This window comes from Rhea pennata, chromosome 2, assembly GCF_028389875.1.
Source record: "Rhea pennata isolate bPtePen1 chromosome 2, bPtePen1.pri, whole genome shotgun sequence".
Classification (NCBI taxonomy): domain Eukaryota; kingdom Metazoa; phylum Chordata; class Aves; order Rheiformes; family Rheidae; genus Rhea; species Rhea pennata.
Genome location: NC_084664.1, coordinates 137,875,074 through 137,899,320, shown reverse-complemented (window position 1 = coordinate 137,899,320; position 24,247 = coordinate 137,875,074). Strand labels below are relative to the sequence as shown.

Below are 24,247 nucleotides of genomic sequence, written 5' to 3'. Positions count from 1 at the left end.
CACTTCATGCTTATCCTTTTTCTTAGTTTTCCTATTGTGGAGGGAATATCATTATATGTTGGAATACTGTTGTGAAGATGCAAAAAAAAAAAAAAAAAAAAAAAAAAAAAAAGTCCACAGCAGGAAAGCTAGGAAAACGGGTTAACGGACCTTGCGCTCTAGGACAAGGTGGTGGAGACCTCTGAGCGTGGATGGAACAGATCATCTCCCTCTTTCTCTGCACAGACTCTAGTCCGAGGAAATTGGCATCCCCTCAGTGGTTTCAACACAGTTATTCACTGATTGCCTTTTTCGTGAGAGAGAGAAAGGAGGGGGGAGGGAGGGATAAAGAAATGGAGGAGAGGAGGAGAATGTAACTATCACCTATTTAAGTCCTATTTCACTTCCTCTGCCGTTTTCTGGACTATGTTGAGGATGAGATTTTTCTACATGTCAGGAAATCGGTAAATAATTAAAAAAAAATATATTGTTCATATACTGTAAGAATGGAAATATATGAATTCCTTAGCCAGACTGTTGTATAACTTAACCAGAATCTTTAAAAAATGCCAAAGAATCTGAAATCATTCTCTTTTTCTTTCTTTACCACATTCCCATGCAGTCTTCAGCCCAGCTGATGTTGGGTAATGCTATTCTTTATTGCATGATATTCACTTAGTAATTTCATCTTTCATCTGTGACAAGTTTTGTGGAGGGATTCAGCAGGGATCTCTACTCTTACCTTGAAGTGTAATCAGAGCTTTAGGAAAGTGAGTGGTGAGTTGCAAGATGCAGAACTGCCAGCTCATTTAATACCAAGTTTTACATTTTCAATGGCAAGGGTAATTTCTTCTCCTTTGCAAATGTGGTAAACACACGTCTGAAACATCAAGTTTTTGCAGAATTTCACAGGCATGCATAAGTGTGTATTAGTGCAAACATGAACGCACCTTTTCTGTAGTGTATATTGTCTGCCTACACATTGTAGTGTATTAGGATAGCTAGAGTTGATCTTTTTGATCTATTTTTGAGTTTTACATTGAATTGTCTTTGTAAAACTGTGTGCCCTAAAGCATGTGGTATCTACGTGACTTTCAGATGGTTTAGAGACTTCTTTGGTCAAGTGATGGAAGCATTGGACTGTAAGGCATGGTTTTAAAAATATCTGTGTGATAGATGTTTGTTAGCCGCAGACCTTTTATAAGATCTATCTCTTTTATAGCAAGTATCACAAGCATCACAGAGAGATAGCCTCTTTTTATTACTTACAAGACTTGGCTTTTGCATAATCCTTTTTACTTTTATAATGTTAGTGTATATAGTGTTACTTTATCGTAGTATGCTATAGTTAGAGTAGTTCTGTGAATTATTAATAGATCCATGTATAGACATCCATTTTATTTAAAAATGCTTAAAGTCCATAAACTGAATTTATAATTCTGTCTTTATGCCTTTCTGTGTTTACATTGAGATTATACTGCTAATTATCAGATGATCTTGAAATAGTTCAAATTTGCTAATAATTGGAGACAATTATTGAAAAAAGAGGGTAAAATCTTCCCCTGAAAGCCTGAGTGTAGACATCTCAACTGTTGAGTTAGTTGCTGGCTCTTTGTTGTCATCTGGACTAAAGGGATCTGGAATGCAAAGATGAACAAATGCAAATCCTGAGGACAACACTCAGTTTAATTCACTTTGTAATGATGTATGCGTGTGTCAAGTAGTGGAAGTCATGCACTTGTGTTAATTTGAAGGATAGCAACTCTGTAGATGCTCTTTTTTATGTGCATAACTAGATTTTATATTTGAGACACAATTATTTGCTGTGATTTGCAGTACTTGAATCTTCTCTCAAGTATTCATGACTTCTTTTTTGTCAACACGGCTGGAGGTCAATGTCAGTATTGTGTCTGTAGAGAAAGCAAAAGATGAGGAATCTTTTTATAGGTCTGAGACTATCCCTCATTGTTCCTGTACTTCTTGCTTTAGGAAAAACAGATAGTTTGCATATTAGTTTTTGATCTCATTTTAGTTCTTAATTGAGTTCTGTATAGCAGACATTTCTTATTAAGACTACTGCATGTATATTTTACTTTGTGTTTTGGGCCACTGGGCATTTTAAAATTTCATACAACTGTTCCACTTTCTGGACTTCATAGGCAATTTATTTCATAAAAATGGCTATGGTAAAGGGAGCAGGAACAATTTCATTAAAGTGATATTGACAACATTAATGGAAAAATTAGTTGTAATAATGAATATTTGACTGTTTTCATTCATGCATGAAGGAAATCAGAATCCCAAACAAAAGTTTGATTTTTATTTCCAGTCCTCTCAGCTTCAACAAAAAGGCTAGGAAAAAAAAATTCCATCCCAGTTTGGCCCCTAGTCTAACCCTAGGTTAGAAGATATGAAGGCATAGGTCTGTTTTTTATCTTTTCGGGCTGAAGAGGGCATAGAGAAAACTGTTGTCCCACTACTGAGCAAAGGATCGTAACTACTGGCCTGTAACATTTCTGAATGAAAATGACATAGAATGTTATATGCTTTATGCTGAACTCAGCATTTCCAAGAGACGTTAAGTACACTCAGACCATTTGTACTGATTAGATCTCACTGCACTCTTGGGTGCATGGATGCCAAATTATTGAATCCTGAGCGCTGTTAGGTTTGAGGCAGTTATTAAGATATTTATTCCTGTGTAGGATAGTACAGTTCCAACAATATCTGAAATCGCAACACCCTTAAACTTTACTGGAGAAAAACTAGTTACTTGTTTAATTTTAGGTGTCTAGGAGGTTGAGTGTTGATTTCATGGGTCACTTTTATGGATATAGGTACCTGAATTCTACCTGCCTGTTTTTGTGAATGTGGTCTACCTGACCAGCAAACCTTTTGAGCAGAAGAACATGTGCTTTTGGCGTAGCAGACTTTAGATAAGAGCATTTACTAATGCAGCCACTAATGGTAGTAGATTGAAGAACATGATTGAGAGCTTAAAGGACTGAGAGTTTTTTGGTGTTAATATCTTTACTTTCTTCACTAATTTTTCTCCTGATTCTTTTTCTCCCCCTCCTCCCCCATCCTCCTGTTCATTCTCCCTGCCAGTGGAGCTACTGTGATAGCTGTAGTCTTTGAGGAAATAATCTGTACAGAGAAAGGATCTAATATCAAACAGTGTTTACTAAAACTTGAGATTAACCTGATGACCTACCTCCTGGAAGATCAAAGGTGTGTGGCACTTGCACCGTTTAGGTTTGCAGAGAAACGAGGAAGGGCAGAGGTTCCAGACAACATAGTGTACAGTCCAAAAATTCTTTATTGTTGATAAGTAGAAAAATTATTTCTTTCTTTTTTTTTTTCAAGTGAAGCAATGATGCAGTATATGAAGTTATGATCTCCACAAAAAAAAAAGAAATTGTGAACTGATAAAGGCTTCCAATTCTTTTAACATTGTAGAATGAATTTGGTGCTTGCAGAAAGTGTTGAGTGAAATCCCATTGCGACAGAAATCATCAAAATTGAAAATGGGTAATGATGTGTTTAGTGGCATACTGTTGGACTATATTGTCATTGTTGATTAGACAGATTGTCTGATGCCTGATAGTGGACGTAGTAAGCTGGTAGTGATTGGAAATAGGTTCTGGTGAATAACTAGGACTGGCATTGTTTTTAGCTGAGTGTCCAGAGGATAAGATTGAAATGATGTGAAAGGGTAAAATGAAGACAGGTAGTTTGAAAGAAGTAGTATGCAGTCATACTGTTCAGGGTTTTTCAGTTGGTCTGTTGAGTAAATGGACTCTTTTTTTCAAGTGTCAAACCAATTCTGGTAAGGAATGACTAACTACTGATTTTTGAATGCAGAGGAGGAAGGAGGAGGAAAACATAAGGCATTTCTTAAAACAAAAGAAAATACCTCTGTATATATAATACATAGGCAGGATTTCAGACTCCTGAGTCCCCTCAGTCCTCTTTTCTCTAGAAAAGGCTATTTAAATCACACTTGTGTTAAAAATACGTTGTTTGTGTTTTGTATAATGTGTCATTACTTCTGTTCAGTTTTTAGTTTGTTCTCCTAGTTTCATCTGATTGAAGAGTCTTCTGGAAAGATGGTAACAGGGCATTAACCTGTGGTTTGATGGCTTAGATCCAGAATCCTGATCTGTTCCATGACCTAAGTGCTAAATGTCTGTGCTGCACACCTGAGGGTTCCAGGCATGTCAGTCCACAAGGCTTATAGTTGTTCGGTCTGATATGATAGAATCTGCTTTTCTGTAGATGTTTTTCCTTATTTCTTTTCAAATTATAACTTCCCCTCCACTGTTGTTACAGAGTCAAGGAAGATCCTTGCCTAGTCTGTGGACTGTAGGATGGGTGTATGGTACTCAAGGAATGTGTCATAGTTAATACAATGAAGGAAGATGTTGCCCTTACATAACTGCGGTGTTGGAAAGTGTATAATGGATAAGCTGCAGAACTATAGAAGGATTTTAATAGTAGATGTATTTTGAATTGTGGAATATCCTGACTTAGAAAACAGAGTTCCTCTAAAACACTGGGAAAATCATTTTAACTACAGATTTTCAAGGTGTCTACTAATGGATAAAGATTTTGATTTAGTGAATGCTAAACTGAAAGTCCCATTGTAAGGTTTTCAAAACCACCACCAATTTGCTGCTGCAGTTGAAGTCACTGAACATACACAATTACTTAAAGATGCTAAATCCTCTTGAACCACCCGCACCCCCACCCCAAGATTCCAAATGAAGTTCAGAATTGGCTCACACTATTGCCAGTTTTGATCTTATGCTATTTTGGTTTCAGTTCTGAATCTGAAAAAAAGGCCATGGTCACTGTCCATAGGAAAGACGTTGATTGTAATCTGATCATCTAAAGCACTCAGGTTGTATTTGTTTAGTTCGATAGAAAAAAATCACAAGGAAATAGAGTAATTTAAAAATGTCCAGTAAATATGTTTTGGAGCACATATTGAAAAGAATGTAAGAAACCACTAAGTAACTGCAATTCATTTTTTTTTTGTTCAGTGAGGTGGATTGAGAACTGGCTGAAAGGCAGAGCTCAGAGAGTCGTCACCAGTGGCGTGGAGTCCAGTTGGAGGCCTGTGGCTAGTGGCTTCCCCCAGGGCTCAGTACTGGGTCCCATCCTGTTCAACTTCTTCCTTAGTGACCTGGATGAGGGGACAGAGTGCCTCGTCAGCAAGTTTGCTGATGATACCAAGCTGGGAGGAGTGGCTGACACACCTGAGGGCTGTGCTGCCATTCAGAGAGACCTGGCCAGGCTGGAGAGCTGGGCGGAGAGGAACCTCCTGAGGTTCAACAAGGGCAAGTGCAGAGTCCTGCACCTAGGGAATAATAACCCTAGCCACCAGTACAAGCTGAGGGCTGACCTTCTGGAGAGCAGCTCTGCAGAGAAGGACCTGGGAGTGCTGGTGGATGACAAGTTGACCATGATCCAGCAATGTGCCCTTGTGGCCAAGAAGGCCAATGGTCTCCTGAGGTGCATTAGGAAGAGTGTTGGCAGCAGGTGGAGGGAGGTGATCCTGCCCCTCTACTCAGCCCTGGTGAGGCGTCATCTCGAGTACTGTGTCCAGTTCTGGGCTCCCCAGTACAAGAGAGACATGGAGCTACTGGAGTCCAGCGCAGGGTTACAAAGATGATCAGAGGGCTCGAGCACCTGCCCTAAGAGGAACGGCTGTGAGAGCTGGGCCTCTTCAGCCTGGGGAAGAGAAGACTGAGGAGGGATCTTATCAATGTGTAGAAGTACCTGAAGGGAGGGTGTCAAGGGGATGGGGACAAACTCTTTTCAGTTGTCCCGTGTGACAGGACAAGAGGCAATGGGCAGAAATTGAAGCACAGGAAGTTCTGCCTGACTGTGAGGGGGAATTTCTTCCTTGTGAGAGTGACGGAGCACTGGACCAGGTTGCCCAGAGAGGTTGTGGCGTCTCCTTCTCTGGAGATCTTCAAGGCCCGCCTGGATGCAACCCTGTCTACCATGCTGTAGGTGACCCTGCTGAACAGAGAGGTTGGACTAGATGATCTCCAGAGGTCCCTTCCAACCTTACCGATTCTATGATTCTATGATTTACATTATCTAGCTCTAGTCATACAGTTTAGGAGCTCTGAGTCATCCTCTGGAAGTGTTTTCTTCTCATGTTTGATCATATAGAGCATTTAGGCTCTTAACATTGGGGATTCTGAATTAGATTTCTAAAGCTGCCTAATGCAGGAGTTGTGTATTCAATTCTCTCCCATATATTTGAATCTTCTGTGTAGAAAGATCTAGTATGGGATCTCTTGATTAAAGATAATATTAAAATTGTGATGCATGGTAGAGTGGAGTTGAGACTGCATGAAGAATTTTAATTTTTGTATTTCTTAATTTAGGAGTGTATTTGCCAGATTTTTGCACTGGAACATATATTTTTGTATGCTGAAGAGGCAAGCCATGCCAGAACACATTTTACTGTGTGCTGCATGTTCAGTTTTCCCTTTCTGTAGTAACTTTTGAAAGGTTTTTAGTGTATCTTAGTGTCTCCTTTTCTTGTTTAGTTCTTGTCCAGTCACCCCCTGTATAGTGTTACTCACTTTGATAATGATACGGAGCAGGAGGTGTGGAGCTGGTTTTGTGAGCTGCTTTAACATTCTGTCCAGGTTTAAGCATCTGCTTAAATTAGGAGCTTGCACTCCCGTAAGGGAGCCTTCTCCAGAAGGAAATTCCAGACTTCTAAGTTAGAAGCCTGTGGTTTTTATTGAATATATACTATATACTAACTTGATATTTAAAATAGATACCTACAATTGTAGGATGTGAATACTCGTGTGAATGTCTTTATCCTTGAGTTGTGTGGAGAGCAATTATGCTTACACACTTAAAGTAAAGCATGTATTTCAGACTGGTTGTTTCCCTAAAGCAGGTGGACAAATATTCATCAATAGTATCTGACCTGTTGTATGCACTACGTAATTATTTCATTTAGCAATTTAGCATTTTACTTGAAAGGCTTCCTAGGTTTTTAGAGCCAATTTGTCTGCCATCTACAATACTGATTTTTCTTTAATCTATTAGTTTAGGGTTTTATGTTTTAAATGACTTTTTCCATATTTTAAATTCACTTTGAAATATGGTAGATAATTTGATTGTAAATAAAAATATTAAAAGCAGATTATGGTTAACTTACAATTAAAGCACCTTCCTTGCATTTATAGTTAAATGCATTGCTAAAATGCTCTATCATGATACTCTGTCCATAGGATTAGAAATCAGTAGCAGTAACCAATTTCACATTGTAACTAAAAATTTTAGGTGCTTGGATTTCCCTCATTTTTAATCTTTAATGGAAAAAAAAAGCACAGGATACCATTTATACAATATAAATATTTAACAAATATTAAAGGAATGCCTTCTGACTCAAAGTAAGATCTTTTCCTGCTCATTTGATACAGATGATAGAACTTCAGAGTAGTTGTTTTACAGCATGTTGCACTCAGTTGTGCAAACTTATCTTTTTAGGGTCAAAGAAGAACAAAAACCACAACTGACACAGTAAGTAAAATATCTTAAAAGTGCAGTAGGCTTGACTTTTCTACCTTTGCCATTTTCTGCTTTCTGCACCTTTGATGGTATTAGCTTTCACTAATACCTGGTGGGCTGCAGTTAGTTTGTCATCTGCTTCCTGACTGGCTTGTAAGAGAGCTGCCTGCAGCTTCTTACTTCATCCACGTGTTAGTTGGATGTAGGTTCTTGCTGCCTGCTTGTGAACTGATTAACTGTAAGACTTACTTCCCTTACATCCTTAGTGGCTGACTTAGTATTGCAGCTAACATTCCCATTGGCTCTAGCTTTTCCGCCTGTATATTTTTATTATTACTGGATAAGAAAACATTAATTTAGTGTGGTTTTATTTGGTTATTCAGTCACATTATTTGCTTATTTAAACAGGTGGTTTCCCTTTAGTGGGATTACTGAGCTGGTAAATAACGTTCTTCAACCACAGCAAAAACAGCAAAATGAAAAGGAGCCCCAGACGTAAGTAAGCTGCTCTCTGTAGACTAAGTAATCTCTGTGTAGCATTAAAACATACTGGAGAGTATGTTTATAATAATTGCCCATTTAGAATATCCTGCTGAGGGCATTTTACAAGCTGACACTGCCTTTGCTTTCTAACAGAGGTTAGATTGGCAATGGGAGAACTGAAAATCAAGTCTGACCTCTTCAGCAGTAACTTCAGTGATTTAGTTAGAATACAATCTTAGGAGCTACTACTGCTCCATTGGCCTTTTTCTGCAAATCTCCATACATGGAACTCCTAGTAAAATGTGTATTCTGTGCATGAGGAGCTTTAATGATAAGACATGTAGTGTTATATGTAGGATGTCTATGCCCATACACAGTGGTTGTGACATAGATTTGTGCATAAGATGCTATACAAATCTACATAATACATTGGAGGGTATTTTTAAGGACCAAGAAAATTTTAGTTTCATTTTTTCGTCTCAAATATCAGTAAAGCTTCAGAACTTTAGCAGACACACAGTGAAATCTTGGTTCTGTCAAAGTCAAGGGCAGTTTTGACTTTGGTGGGGCCAGTATTTCATTCATGAATCTTTAACAACGCCAAGGCAGTATGAGAGCCATATGCAAATTTTACTTTTCTTGCTATCTGAAAATGTTAAGGTTTAACAGAAACTGGCAAAGCTAGGAGATTCAGTTTTAGGGTAGAAATTATAGAATGGGACTGAAAACATTCTTTTAATAATGAGAAACTGAAAATAATTTTTATTTTAAAATGTAAAAATTCTATAAATCTTCCTTTTGGTGTTATTTAAGTTTAACTTTTATGTTTGCTTTATTGCAAAATGTATCATCTTGTGAGTTCACGTAATAGGAAAAAAATAGTTTGCTTTTGAACCCATGCATAAATGGTAAAACATGCACTTTATTTGTTACTAAATACCTTTCAGGCAGAATCTATTTTAGTTTATTTTAAAATATATGTATGTAAATGGAGTTTCATACTTCTAGTCCATGAAAACTGTTAATTATTTTTTTTCAAAATAAGTAGTTAGAAATTTTCACAAAGTTAAATTGAGAAATAAGCTGTAAAATTGAGTTTCTATAAAGGAATGTTTTATTTTAAGCTCTGGTTCTGCTAGGCTTGCATAAATTTTAATTCACTTATATCTAAGATTACATATTAATAATTGGTTTTTTTTATTGGTTATTTTTAGGTACTGGCAGTACTCAATTTTGTTCATGAAATCTCAGTTCTTCCTTAGTCTTTCCAGTTTTCTCAGTGCAGTGAACTTTTTCTGCTTGCTAGTGTTCTATGTATGAAGCATATGGCTTTGAAGAAACTGAAAATACTATATATTCAATGTAAACAGTTGAATTATAGTGGCCAAAAATATTTATAAATAGTTTACTATCATAATGGAAGGAGTTTTTTGAACAGGGCTCTACAGTGGTCTCTTTGGAAACCACCTTTGTTCATTTTTTTTCATTAAAAACCTAGAAAATGAATTAAGATACATAGTTACTGAATTTACAGCTGGAAAAAGGCTGAGAGAAATGTGACATTTGATAGCAGAATTAGATTCTGAAACTATCTGAAAAATCAAGAATTACAGTTTCTATGTTACAATGCTGTTCAGTAGGATTATAACACTATTCCAAAGGGTAAGTTCAAAGTACTGCAATTAGATAGGGGTAATTTATGCAATTGATGCAGGATAGAGAACAACTGTAGCAGTTCTTCAGAAAAGAATATGGGAGCCGTAATAGCATTTAAGCTGAACAAGAGTCAGAATTATGAAAAAGATAAATACCATACTGGGATGTTTAGACAATAGCTTGGAAGTGCTGCAAAGTATTCTTTTCATTCTACTAAGCTTTAGTAAGGTCTCACCTGGAATAGTGTGCCCAGTTTTGGACACTGTACAAGATGTGGAGTTAGAATTCATTCAGAAGAATGAATAATCAGATGTTTACACACCATGGCACATGGAGAAGCATTGAAGAGTTGAGGTTATTTAGCCTACTGAAGAGAAAATCACAAAGGATGAAGGAGATGGACAAATCTTTAAATATGTAGAAAATCACTATGTAACTTGTATGCAGAAATACGTAGAAAGTTGAAAAAGGAATAATCTCTTTTTCTTGTGTGTGATGGTCAAGCAGAAAGTAATAAACTTAAATTGAGTTAGGGATGAGGAAAACTTTTTTAATGGTAAGAAGACTTAAAATGCCTAGGAATTCTGTGGAAGCGGTGTTACTGAAAATCTTAGAGGATTAGATAAATATCTATTGGAACAGACAAGTGGTGTTGATCTGCCTGGGGGCAAGAGAATGGACTAAGTGACTTTTTAAAGCATCTTCCAGCACTATTTATTTGTGATCATATCACGAATTTAATAGTGAATGTGATTTATTTTTATGATTGTTGCAAGTTTTCAGGGAGAAACTAGAAGAGAAGTCCTAATAATACACATTTTTCATTTATTTATTTTTTCTGCCTTTAATGGCTTGCAGAGGACTGTTTTACCTAGATCATTATGGGACACTATGGAGCAGCATGGAACTCTGTATGTCTTGAGAACTTTCTACCACTATCCATAAGTAAGGGGCATTTTCTCCTTAGTATCAGTATCTGAGTCTGTAATGGATTTTAACATATGTTTAGCTATCTAACTTTTCTGATAAAAAACTGTCAGCGGTACAGTTAATCCGGGGAGGACCAATGTGGTGGGAGAAGGCAGAGAAGGAGGCATGGTAGTGGTTGAGAACATAGGTAATTCATATATTATGAATTTTATTTTTGCCCTGGTGAAAGTATTTTTGAAGGAGAGTTGACCACATGTCCTTATCATGGGCAAGCGCAGGATTAGTCTGCATGCTTCGGAAGCTTTCCGTATCTAGTGTTCCTTTATGAGGAATGCTTTATCTCCAGCTATTCGTCATGAATTTTACCTCAGATATTCAAGATATTTCTGTGTCAGCATCCTTAGAGAGTAGAAATCCTAAGCTACCCACTGAAACAGCTGTTTCTAATGCTCGACAATTAGCCTGTCAGTTTTTGTTTCTTCAAACATATATGGCATATTTTGTAAAAGTTATATTCCGATGTTTCTCCTTAGGATTTGCTAGTGCTGTGTGTGTCCCAAGGTTTTGCCTTGGAGTTTATATCTTTCTTTTTTAAGAATCTTGAAAGATTATGTAGTTTCATTAAGCTCCCATTAGAACAAAGGAATTCCCATGCTAGGTGGCACTAAAGATCCATCTAGTCTAGTATTGTGTATTGGACAGTGCCAAGTAATGGATATTTAAGAATGCATATAAGAAGCAGGGCATCCATAGACTAATTCTTCCCCTGATAGAACTTCTCTACTTCAGGTATTGTGGTGGTTCCTGAGCTGAAGGCAACATCCGTATTTTTGTATTTATTTCATAGCCCTTTGGAATCTATCTGCCATAAATATCCAGTCCTGTTTTGAACGTGTTTATATTTTTAGCTGCTTCAGAAGTTGGGGAAAATGAATTTCACTATCTAATTACATACTTTGTGGAAAAGTTGTGACCTTTGTTTTCTTTAAACGTACTGCCTATTAATTTCATTGGGGGACTCCTATTCTTAGGTTGTGAGAAATAATAGTAATTCCTTAGACACTTCCTCTATACTGTTCGTGATCTTTACCCATTTCTATCATGTTCATTCAGTCATCTCTTTAAGCTGAAGAGTCAGAGTTTCTCTTTGTATGAAGGGCACTCAGTGCTTCTGATCATCCATGTTGCCTTGCTGTCTCATTCTAAAAATTCTGCTAGATCTTTTTGAGAAAAGGGTGACCAGAGTCACACACGCTGGTCAGGGTATGAGCTCTCAGTGGATTTAGGAAAGAAAGTTTCTAAAGTTTACTGCTTAAAGAAGTATCCAAAATATGACTTTTTTCCTCCGTTTCCTATGAAAAAATTATTTGTTTTCAGGCTGGCACTCTGTCAATGTTTGCTTCGTAGCTTGCTAAGAACTATAAGGCTGCAGGAAGTGAGCCTTTCTTCTTGTTTTGATAATTATGAGGATGTTAGTAATAAACAGTGTGTAGAAAAAATGCAGCCTGTGTCTAAGGACATTAAAATATTTTAAATAAATAAGGCATTATACTTAATATAAATATATATAAATAATTGATTGCCTTTTCATATATTCACTAGAGTAATTCTCGGAGGGAAAAAATATAGTGCTTACCAGTAATAGCAAAAAATATATATGAAGCTAAACAAATTTAATTGAATGGACTTTGCTAAAAATGACATGTTAATAAATAGATATTTGTGTGTTTTTCCAGGAGTTGTGTTATCATTACAGGGAAATTGACAATTGCTACAAAATGATACTTAGTCAAACTTCTTCCTACATTTTTCTCTATAAGCTAAATGATTTTTTTTTGTTGAAAGTCCAGCAAACCAGACTTGTAGCCTCAAGGAGATATATTTTTATGGAAGTTCATATGAAAAAAAAAATCCAACTGAAAGAAACTATCCATCAAGAATACTTGATTTTTACACTCTAATTCTTTTGCTAGTGGAAGTGTTGAGTAACACCTGATTGTTACAATGTATGTTCATTCACTATGATCACATTCATAATTTTGTTATGTATGTTCTGTCCTGTTTGTATAAAATGACTCCAGGCATAATAGAAAAAAATTCAAATGTGAACATGTGTCATATAACCAATGTGCACTGTATTTATAAAGAAGACAATGGCTTTAATCATTTATCTCCTTTGAATCACTTTTGTGTAAAGTTGAGCAAAAGAGCAAAATCATCTGCAAAACATTATTAGATACAGTATTTTTTTTCTATTTATGATGTGAGTTTAGTCTTACTAGTTCCCAAAAGAAGCATTTGACAAATAGACTTTCTTAGATTAGATACATTATTTTCTTGATAAAGTTAGAAATGTTCAGTAAGGAAATATTAGTGGACACTTTAGTCAGTGCCTGAACTGAAGCAATCTTTGAAATAGATTGCTCCATTTATAAGAATGTCTAATGAAATATAGTTAAAATACATTGGCATTTTTCAAATACTTAGATAAATCAATGGATCATTATTGCTAGTATTCTAAATTTACTATATAACAATGTGATTGTCAGCCACTAGGTAGCTTTGAATTTCATCAGATTATCTACTCCAAATGTGATAATAGCCCGCATAAAGAACTATTTAATAAAATTTAGAGTGTATACAGTCAGCAGGTTCTTTTGCAGTCTGTGTAGTTCCTGTTCAGTATGTTTTTTAATAGAACTATTTAAAAGACTACTTACCACTTACATTTTTCTCTTTAAGAAAAATATTTATCTCTGCAGCCAATGCATTTGTGAAACTGGAGTCATGAGAAATCTAGCACTCATTGTGTTTATTTTCCCAGACAGGAAGGTGGAAATAAAACAGAGTAAATGAGCTGAAACTAAAATTATAATTTGCAGTATAAAAAAATGAAACAAGGATATTGTCGCTATCTCAAAGTCAAATACTATACTTCCACAAAATACCTTCTTAATTGTAAAACTGTTTTCATCCCCATAACAAAGAAACTGTGAGGTACCTAAACAACTTGCGTTGGGTGCTTCTGATGGCTGATCATTAACCTTAATATTACAATACTGTTAAGTTTGTGGTTTGCAGCATGAAATTATAGTTGGCTGACTTGTAATGATGCATTAGGTCTTTTTCAGATTTTTTTCCTTGTAATATTTTGTATGAGGAGGGTTTATTTGGTTATATTGTTTGCAATATTAGTGAGGTGAAGATAGTAGGCACAAACATGGTAGATCTCAGGCAAAGATAAATGTGATAGGGACAGATAAATACAGTGATCATAAATGTATTCCACTTTTAATCTAACTGATCTATTTTAATCTTAAACATACATAACACAGATGAAAGATGAACCCACAAAATACTGTTTGCTATTTATCACATTTATTATATATTTGATATATTATACACCAATCATTTATTATTTATATTTATATATTAATATGTATTTGTTACAAATTCGTTATTTAACCCCAAAATACTAGTTATTTGTTATTTGTTCAGAGGTACTAGATTTTACATGTTTGATAAGTCAAGAACTCTTATTAACAAGGAATTAAAAAGCATCCTATTGGGGACAATTTGATGAATCTGTTGTTTAAGAAGATTTCTATTTATGAAACAAAAAGTCATCTTTAAACAAAAACTAGGTAGTATGGTATATTGAGGAATTCCTTGAGGATCAGGGTTAAAAAGAGAAAAAGTCTCTTGCAAATAGAAAGAGAAAAATAGAATGAAAAATACTTAGCTGTGAATTGCTGGATGAAGTTAGCATTAATGGCAAAAAAGGATGAAAAGAAAAACTCCCAAAGCTTCCAGAGTGAGTTATTCCAAATGTATAGTTTTTACTCAAATTAGTAGTTGAATAAAATAGTGATAAAGGAAAATGATTCTGCTCATGAGTAAGGAAGGGTTGGAAAGAAGCTGAAAGAAAGCTGTATCTGGTATATGTACCAAAAATCTCTAGAAATTATTTGTTTTGCAAGATAGGACTTAAAAAAAATCTATCCAACTGAAGAACAATGTGTTTCCAAATGTATATATGTAAATATATACAGGTGTAAATAAACTCACTCCTGTTTAAAACAGACTGCAGTATTTTGTACAACATGAAGCACCTCTTAAAAGCTTTGTATGAGGGAAATTTTCTCTCAGGTATGATTTTTGAAACTTCTCAGAGAGGTCATGGATGTCATGGGCTGTGGTGCTACCAATATGCTGACAATATCCTGCTTTGAACTGCTTTCCAAAAGGAAGGGACAGTACCCCTTGGGGGATGACAGGTTGCCTGAATGAGATAAGCGTATAGATTTAGAAAATGCTGGCTTAAGCTTAACTCAAATAAAACAGAAAAGATGCTCTTTCCATAATAAGGGAAGAACATGTTAAGCATGTAGGTGAATGACTGACCTAAGTTTCCAGTGGATTCTGCCTTCATGATACTGGCAGAAGGGATTCTTTCAAGATTTGGAGGCTATCCACTCCTTTGGCCTTGGGCATAACCATGATGCATTATATTTTTTGTTGCTTTCAAAAAAAGATGTTTGCATGTCATTCCGTGAAGAACTGATGATAAAGTTCACTTGGCAAATTCAGTGTATATGATACATAGCAAATCTTGGTTTAGGAAGGTCCAAACTTCTAAAGAAGATCATATCACATCTGCTATATTCTACTGGCTATAATTCCTAATAGTTTAAAGTACTTTTCCTTAAGGTGGTTGGACAAACTTTTTCATGGGTAAAAGTGATGTGAACCTTCCTGTACTTCAAATATGGCTTGTCCCGGGACCTCTGGTTTTATTTAAAATGGTCACTGGTTTTAAAAACAGAACAGGGTGTTTTTAGCATGCCATGTATATACTGAACCTTGCTTTTCTTAAAGTGCATGATCATTTTAGATTGTAAACTATCATTTGAATGTACAACAACATGCAGAAGTTATTATAATCTCTATCCTTGTTTCTAGTGCTAAGTGTGGAAGAACCCTCATACTCCTACTTCTGAAGGGCAAAATATCCATTATTTGCATTTTTATTTCCCTCCTCTAACATGCTACTGCCTAATTTCCCGTGCAATTTTCAGTTTCATTACAGATATCTGCTCCTTCATTTCCTCTTTTGTATATGCCAGGGATTCAAATGGTAAAGGAAGTGTCTATTTTTGCTGAGGCAATCTGACTAAAACTTCCTGGAAATGTTAAAAGGTTTCAATTTTTACAAAGGGCAAACTCACTTTCATAGAGTATATATGGAAATGTAGATCATTATTAACTGTTGAAAAGTTTGAATCACATTGTAGTGTCTGGATTTTTATTTAGAAGTAACTACTTAGTGCACCCATGGCAGGTGCCATATAGAGAATATTTTTATGGATTAAATCTCAATTTTAAATAAACATTCATGATATAAATCTTTTTTATTAATGCGAGTATTCAGGAAAATCAGATGTTACAAAATTAGCTTTCTTTAAGTATTTTTAAACCAAAGAAATATTAGGTGACACAAACAACATATTCTTAGCTTTCTTACAGAGCTGTTACTTTGTTAGTTTAATTTAGTTTAATTTAATTTAATTTCCTAGTGAAATTCAGAGAGACAGCTTGACAAAAGACTGAGCAAAAGAAAAGAAAAAGACAATATATTCTGGAGATGTTGATCTCAGATTGATACAAACTATTGTCAGCTGAAGAGAAAATTAAAGCTGGGAGAATTTGTGATCCATCTGATACTTGGGTAGAAAATAAGGAACACGGGAAGTGGTGTGACGTTGATGGGTACTGTTCAGGCTCATGATTCTCTAGGATTTATTGTGAATGTAGTGAATACCATAGCCTGAATTTCGGTAGGCTTTATACTATCTTAAGTCACTGATGCCTTAAATCATCTTTTGTCATCTATTAAATATTTCTAGCTCATTCGACACTGCTGTTGAGAATGTAAGACCAACAAAAAACTATATCATACGGGAAAGGTAGGGTGCTTGAAACAAAAGGGAAGCTTGGGAGCTCAGTAGTTGTGTGGTGTATCTGCATAGAGAATCTGAAACTTAAAAATATCCGTGGTACAGCCAGACTATGCTTGTTGCATGACTGGAAGGTGTAAAGATAAAAGTTGATTAAAAACTCCTGTTTCTGCAACAATTTGAAGACCATTTAGCAGTGGTAACAGTACTTTCTATAGCAACTTAAAGGAGACCAAGGTATTTGTCAGCTCAAGATGCTGTAATTAATGAGGTAAGAGGCATCCCAAATTCGTGTAAGGAAATGTCATTTTTTGCAAAATAGATCATAAATAACAATATTTTTTCATTTTTTTGAGTGTATGAAGAAAGTGTTTTAAATGTCCTTGTAAATAAAAGTACTGTTATGTAACAGGAAGAATCTAAAATGAGCATGAATGTGTGAAGTTGTGTGTATATTTGTGACTCTGAAAGGTGAGCCAGTTGTCTTTATCACAGCCTTACACACTAGCTTCTGGCAGCGGAAGTCAGAGTGCACAGATTCCTGTGTTGTATGGTGAACATGCAGACAGAACCCCTGCAGGTGTGTAGAGAATTCAGATCTGTACCATGCGATTGTGGTTCGTAACTGCTGTATTTCTGGGTTCTGATCAGCTGAGACAGTTCCTTTCAATAAAATAAATATTTTCATAGCTTGTCTTTTTCAAACTCAAGATTTCCCTTTTTCTAGTTCAAAGACTTCTATGCTCATCTCACCCTGCCAAGAGTTTTATCGCCCAGTATATTTACTTCTGGCTCTCTGGCCTCATCCACCTTATTACTGTTTTCTTCCCCATGGACATCAGTTACTGTTGTCAGTATTGTCTATGGTACATTCCTGTGCACATGCTTTCATGAGGTGGGACTTAGACACTAAATTCACTAGACTCATGTCTTTAAGAAAGTTCTGTAATATGTTTCAAATACATCAAATTTCTAAAATCAGTAGTGTTTCAAGTAATAAATAAGGCTTTCAGAATGGTAGTTTTAATGAATGATAACTTGGGATAAAAAGTATTCTGAATAATTTTCTTTCACTGAAAGTAGAGACTGTTCTTAAGTGATCACTAACAGCTTTTACTATTGTATAAATTTGATCTTAGAGCCTGAATAGAGCATAATAAAAAATGAGTCAAGATAGTGGAGAAATTTAGTGATCATAGTTGAATCAGTTAGAACTTCATAACTGCATAACTATCCTCAAACAAAGGATTAAGTGAAATTTTTAAAAAGAAAAATATCTGATTTATGAACTACAATTTCAGAAGCAAGAAGTAGCATTTAATCAGTACCAGTTAATGATGATAACACTACAAATGTTGGATACCTTTTAACTCCATCTAGTGTCTTCAGTACTGAATGATGTTTGACACTTCACCAAGGCCAGTTCTTAGATTTAAGGCCTATATTTTTATGATTGCTACTGAAAGCAAGCACAGAAAACACTTTGCACCTCTGCAAATGACTTCTGTAAGTGACACAGTTCCAGGTAGTGCTGAGTACTACTATGAAGTGTGGAGCATTTCCAAATTTTAATGATTCCAGAGGAAAGTAAGGTTATTTTTCATGGTAAGTTTCACGCAGGAATTGGTATTTTTGCTAACTTAAGGTTGAGAGCAGAACCAGACCTGTTGGTCATTAATGTCTGGGGAATTCCTGTTCCCTGGAGACAGAAAACACAATTAGGTTTGCTAGAAATAGGCTTCTCAGCTGCAGAGCTTTTCTGAAGAAGAGTCCATATGTTAGTTAAATCCTTGTAAATGAACAATTCCTTTCAGTAACATTTCTGTTAAATTACTAAGCTATGAACCAGTGTTGTCCTTTGCCTTTGGAAGGGATTGTTCTCTCAGTTACATGGCTTTATTGTGTTTTTGGTGTGCATGTGTGCTGGGGTAAGCAAGGTTGAGTAGTGTTTTTCACCATTCTCCTCTTCTATTCCTTTAGTAAGGAATTGTTTGGAGTGTTTGGCCAGTGCATTAGATATAAATAAAGTGCAGTGTTCATGCCGTAATCTAAGCGGGGAGCAGCAAGAGTAGCGGAGGAAGTATCACTTTAATCTTCTCTTATTTCAGGCAGGAAGGGATCATACTGATTTGAAGAGGCTGACTGTAGGATGTGGAGCTCTGCCCCATTCACTGCTTCCACAAGGATAGGGAAGACAAACAAGATGAGGCCGTTGTCCTTCATCACCAGGTGCCGATTGTTGTGACGTGGTGGCAGTCTTCACTTCAGAACTAGAGTTTTGGTCTCAGAGATTGAGGATGACTGAACAGATACATAAAACATCTAAATTATGTTCCAAAAGGAGAATGATCCTCAAAACAGTTCTATTATGAAACCCTCAGACAGCTCTGCTGTTTTACAGATGGATGGATCTTTCTAATTTCTCAGTCTAATCATTCCCATTTGCTTCTACATGGGCTGGCTTTCTGTGATCGTAGTAGCAGTAATACTGATTTTACGGAAGAAGGAAATTCACTTATCTCTTCCTTTTTTCTGATTATACTCTGTATGGATAGCAAGTTGAAGTAAATTCATAGTGATGTGGCTCCTGGAGTATCTTGGACTCTGAACAAACATAGACAGATGGTGCTAGGGCGAGTCGATCAGAAGCCTGGGGTGAGGATGAGTACTTCTGGGTACAAAGTCTCATCTATGAATAATATTAGCAGACGGTGAAGATTGCCGTAGTGGAAAAAAGCAGTCTTACAGAAACAAAAATCCAGTTTTATTGTGGCCTATTGGAAATTCTGATCTCTTACAATCCTAATTCAGTGAGCCCAAAATTTGAACACTTGTCAGTACTTCAGTTATCCCTTCTACAGTTCACCCTTCATTGTACTTACTTAGCAAGCTTTACGTCCATGTGTATATGCCGTACTTCCACAGCTGATTACTATAGACAATTTTATTTTAGCAAGAGGATATTCTTCATTCAGTGCAAGGATATTCAGCAAAAAGAGGACTCGGGTTCCTTCACTGGAATACAGTGAAACTTTTCATCTCAGGTCTGCTTTGTCCGTGGATACAGACTGCTTTGCTTGTGTTAGAAAGCAATTTTGTAATGGTTGGGGACCTCTGCCCTCTGATCACACTTTTTCTAATGCAGTGTTCACCAACAGGGTAAATGAGCACTAACAGGTGATCTCTGAAACAGCAGAATGTTACCTCTTTCAGCATTAAATACTTTGAGGCAACAAATTTACTCCAATCAGGTTGCATCATATGTAGCAATGACAACCGCATTCTCTTCTTTATATTAATACTCATATTGGATCTCTCAAGAAAATGTTGTACTGTCTGTATAGTTAGAAACTGCCCTCTAAAAGATAGACTATTAAATTGTTAACTCAGGTCTGTATACTTCTTAACTATTACAATATTAATTACAGCCCTAATTACCTATGTACTCTAGTAAGTATTCTTTCTTTGGTTAAATATTTACATTCATGCCTTATGAGCTGTGATAATCGCAGGATCAAAACTTTCATCTCCTCTGCTCAGCTTTTTGGATGCTGATTTGTTCAAGTGTTGGTTCTTATATCCTTGCCAATGCTTTTCCCTCTTGCCTTTGGAGCTCAGGGAAAGATGAAGGATATACATTCATACATACATACATATATATATATACATATATATATATATATATATCAGCTTCTTTTTTGGGTGTCCATGTTTGAAGCAAGATCCTCCTCCCCATGATTGAAGCATACTGTTACAAAGATCCTATTGTAACATATTAGTTAGGTTACCACAAAGAAGAACTGAAAATTTATCAGTGTTGATATTGGACCTTCTGTGAGTAGTAATATCCATAGATCTGGCCAATCCTGTACAGAAAAGGATCATCTAAAATAGGAATGGAAATTGATTTTGAACATCTGAATTTATTATCTTTGGGTGAAATTGACCATCTTCTGCAGTAGAAATAACAGATACTTTTTCTCCAAAGTGTTTTCAACACTGTCTTTAATTTAGGACATTATTTATTGAAATATCATGGTTGTGGAAGATATTTCAATGAGCATATGTGGAGAAGGCAAAGCCATACTAGAATGTGACGTGTCCCCGCGGCCAGAGTCTGCTAAGCTTGATTTGCAGCAAAAGTGTGAGCTGGCTGAATAGACTTACTCAGATAGATCTGTAGATCTTATTTCTTAAAGAAAAAGATTTCTCAGCAGCTTACAGGATCGATATACAATACAGTAATTTATGAACCCTGTTCAACAATATGAAAAAACAGAATACATAAACATGAGAACTTTTACAGGGGGGAAAAAAAGATTGATATGGTGAAGAGAGACTAAGATTTGTTCTACATATTTAAATGCAGTAAAGCTAATAGAAATGTGAGCGATTCCATTCACATTTACTGTGTTTCCAAACAAAATTATTTCAAGAGAAGAAACTAATACCACAATCTTGTCAGAGAAAAGTGTTCAAGAGTTAACAGGAAGACAGAATTTCACACAGCTATCTGTAAAATAGTTCCTGGTCTACGCTTGTCACAGTGTCCTTGCTTCCCGTGGTAGTTTTCCTGCACCTGCTGTTACCATGTAGTTCTGCTGTACTGTTCTACGAGCACCACAGCATTAGCAGCAGCCCTACTGATAGCCCATTATTTTCTCTTACAACCCTCATTTGTGCCCAGAAGGACTGAGCCCTTAATGATTAATTAATTAATAGGCTTTAGTTAAGATTTTAAAGGATCTAAATATAGAATTGCATTCTAAACTTTTTTTTGTGGTTTTGCATAAAACTCTAGATTTTATTTGGAAAACTTGGCCTTTGTCTCTCAGAAATAGTGTTTGATTGCTGTTTATACGGTTTTGGAGGCACAGATCACTATTTCTCTTTTCAATTTTTATCAAATACTGTTTGTCTAAAATGGGGACTTACTGTTGTAACCTAAATTAATATTATTTTTAAATCTGCCAGGTTAAGTTTTGAGTTAATGCATTGTTCGAATAAAGGGGAAGTATGGAGGTCTAAGTTTACAAATAATCAGTGTGGGAAAAATTTCTACACACCTTCTTCATGCACTCATGAATACTGTCTCCTGTCATCTTCCCTGATGAGGTAATTTCTCATAAAAATCATAATTCTTTCCTTTTTTAGGTTTGAATTTCAGTTTTAAGATCCATTTCCTATGTTTCTTTCTAGAAGATATTACTTTAGTATGATGAAAATAATGGATGTATGTGGGCCCTAATTTCTACTATTTTTAAAATATGAGCAGTATGAGAAATTACAATATTTTGGGAATTTTGAAACCTCAGTTTTGTGAGGATCCCCCTAGAGCACTACTAGCGACATGACTCCAATGGTGATACTTTTATAGTAAGAATACTGATATAAACAAAAAGCCAAACCTTCCCACTACTAAAAGGCATCATAGCTAATTACTGCCACCAGTTCCGGTGGTGATAATTCAACAGTGAGAATGCTGATATAGGTTACTCAGAGGAAGACTAGAGCATGGTGAGCGCTACTTAACCTAGCTTATGGTAACTTTCTTAGTATTGCCCAAGTTTCTCTCCTGTTTGTTAAAAAGGAAAACAATCAAGATAGGAACAACCCTTTGGAGGAGTAAAAAGATAGGGGCTACTTAATAATTGAAAAGTCTCATGAATGTTGTAAGTGATGTGAAATGAACTCGCTCTAATCATGATACTGTAATGTCAGGAGGTGTTACATTTCGGAGCCAAGACAGTCTGACCTATTATTTTACATGTATTTATTTTGTTTGTCTGTGAAATGGATTAAAAAAAAAAAAGTAGATTTGCCTTACGTGGTAAAAATAGAAAAGTTTAACATGGTAGTGTAGGTATTTTGGGCATTGCTATAACTAGGGTGTGAAGTTGATGGCTTCTTTTTGGGTATCTACTGATGATGGAAATAAAGTAACCCGAGTGACTGTGAGAAATATTATCTCTGCTGCAGATACCCTTTATAAATGTAATAATGTACTTAATAGCTAGTGACTGAAGTAGCCTCTTTTTTAAGGTAAATTTGGTAAGTAAAAGTGTGATTTATGAATACAAGTCAAATGCCAGACAAACAGTGATACTTTTTGTTAGTGAGTTATTTGGATGGAACAGTCATTTGTATAATTTTTAACAATGAGGCTGCTGTTTAGAAAATAAAGGCTTAATAAATTTAACTTAGAAAAATGCTGTTACTCAATCCCCTTATTTAAAGTGAAATTTGAGATTAATGACAAATTTACTCAATGACACAGGTTGAGATTTTAAGAAGTGTGTAGGTGTGGCCCAGCTTTTTTGACAACTGATATTTATTTGGCTATCTAACACAAACTGAATCCAAAAAAATATAAAAACAGTCAACTATATTTCTAACATTACAACTATGTGTTTCTGTCTATGCAGCTGTATTTCTAACACTTCAGACTGAAATAACACTTCTATTCCAGAACATTTAAATCAAATGAGTGAAGGAAGCATGAAATAGTGGTTATAAAAAGCAGCACAAATTTTAAATATAAAAAGTACAATAATAGTATAAAAATAGACCGTAAAAGGAATTTTTCTGAGAGCCTCAGCCTAGTATATTCCTCAGTGAGTCAGATTTCTGCAAAGAATTTTTGCATAAGGGATGAAAGTTGGCATACTTCCATGTCAGCTTTGCATGGATGATACGCAAATGTGAGTGTCAATTTTGCACAAAGCCCATACCATCATCAGGGTTTGCAATAACTACAAAATACCAGTCCTAGATGAACACTAGTTGGCTCATGTTAAATCCAGACAAGCATGAACTGATCCCTGGTACAAGAGGAAAATGTTGATATTTTAAAAATTATATTCCATTTCCACAGAAGATCTTTGGCTTCTCTTCACAGTTAATTGAAGTGGTGTAGTGATTTAGGATTTTATTTATTTTTTCCCTAATTTTAGTTTATATAATAGTTTTCTGTTACAAATTAAACAATAAAATGTTATTTCCCTTCTGTTTAGCCAGGAACTCTTGCTCTTCCATGTAAATAAGAAGCAGCAGAAATAAATCCTTTTTGCGTGGGGGTTTGTGTCTTACAGCTGGTTGACTTAGGGGTCTAAGAAAGATTGGTCTCCAGTTGAGCTCTTCTTATACCTGGGTTGTTGCAAGTGGTCATAGTTAAAGAGTGTCATGATTCTAAGTGTATGTGATACTACATCACACCAAAATTATTATATGCCTAGCTTACTGCAATATCCCTGCCACTAATTTGCCCCATCCTTTGTGCCTTCCCTCACAGAAATTAAGGACAGATCTGGCCATCAGCACCATGAGACTGATGAAAGCGTGACACATTGCTCTTATGCACAGTGTGCAAAAACTTCACTACCGTTTGTTTGATACCAGTATAGCTGAAGATTCAAATAGCATCACTTAGCATAAGATCACTCTCTCCTATGATAAATTCTGTATGTATTTCATAGTATTCAGTAAAACTTAAGCTCATGATTTATCTTTACTCATAGACAGGACAGTTCCAAAATTTCTCATTCACGACAGTGGCTGTTTTTCCACACTTGTAACGCAATTGTCTTTGGGACAGTTTTTATTTCTCATCAGATTTGGTTGAAACGCAAATGGAGCTGAAAGTAGTTGGATATGCAGGGCACGCAGAATGACCATACACACCTTATTTTGTA

The 24,247-nt window shown here is 35.7% G+C and overlaps 1 protein-coding gene across 24 annotated transcripts in view; it reads left to right on the top strand.

Annotated features, from left to right (window-relative positions):
• RIMS2 (regulating synaptic membrane exocytosis 2) overlaps positions 1–24,247 on the top strand; it is a 459,058-nt gene that overhangs the window by 54,235 nt on the left and 380,576 nt on the right. For 8 of the 24 annotated variants that reach the window (XM_062568270.1, XM_062568278.1, XM_062568267.1 and 5 more), the window contains exons 2-3: positions 7,510–7,542; positions 7,939–8,025. The exons of the other annotated variants lie outside the window; for them this stretch is intronic. In XM_062568270.1, coding sequence (XP_062424254.1) covers positions 7,510–7,542; positions 7,939–8,025 — 120 coding nt within the window. The remainder of the gene's footprint in view (positions 1–7,509; positions 7,543–7,938; positions 8,026–24,247) is intronic. 24 annotated transcript variants of the gene reach the window in all.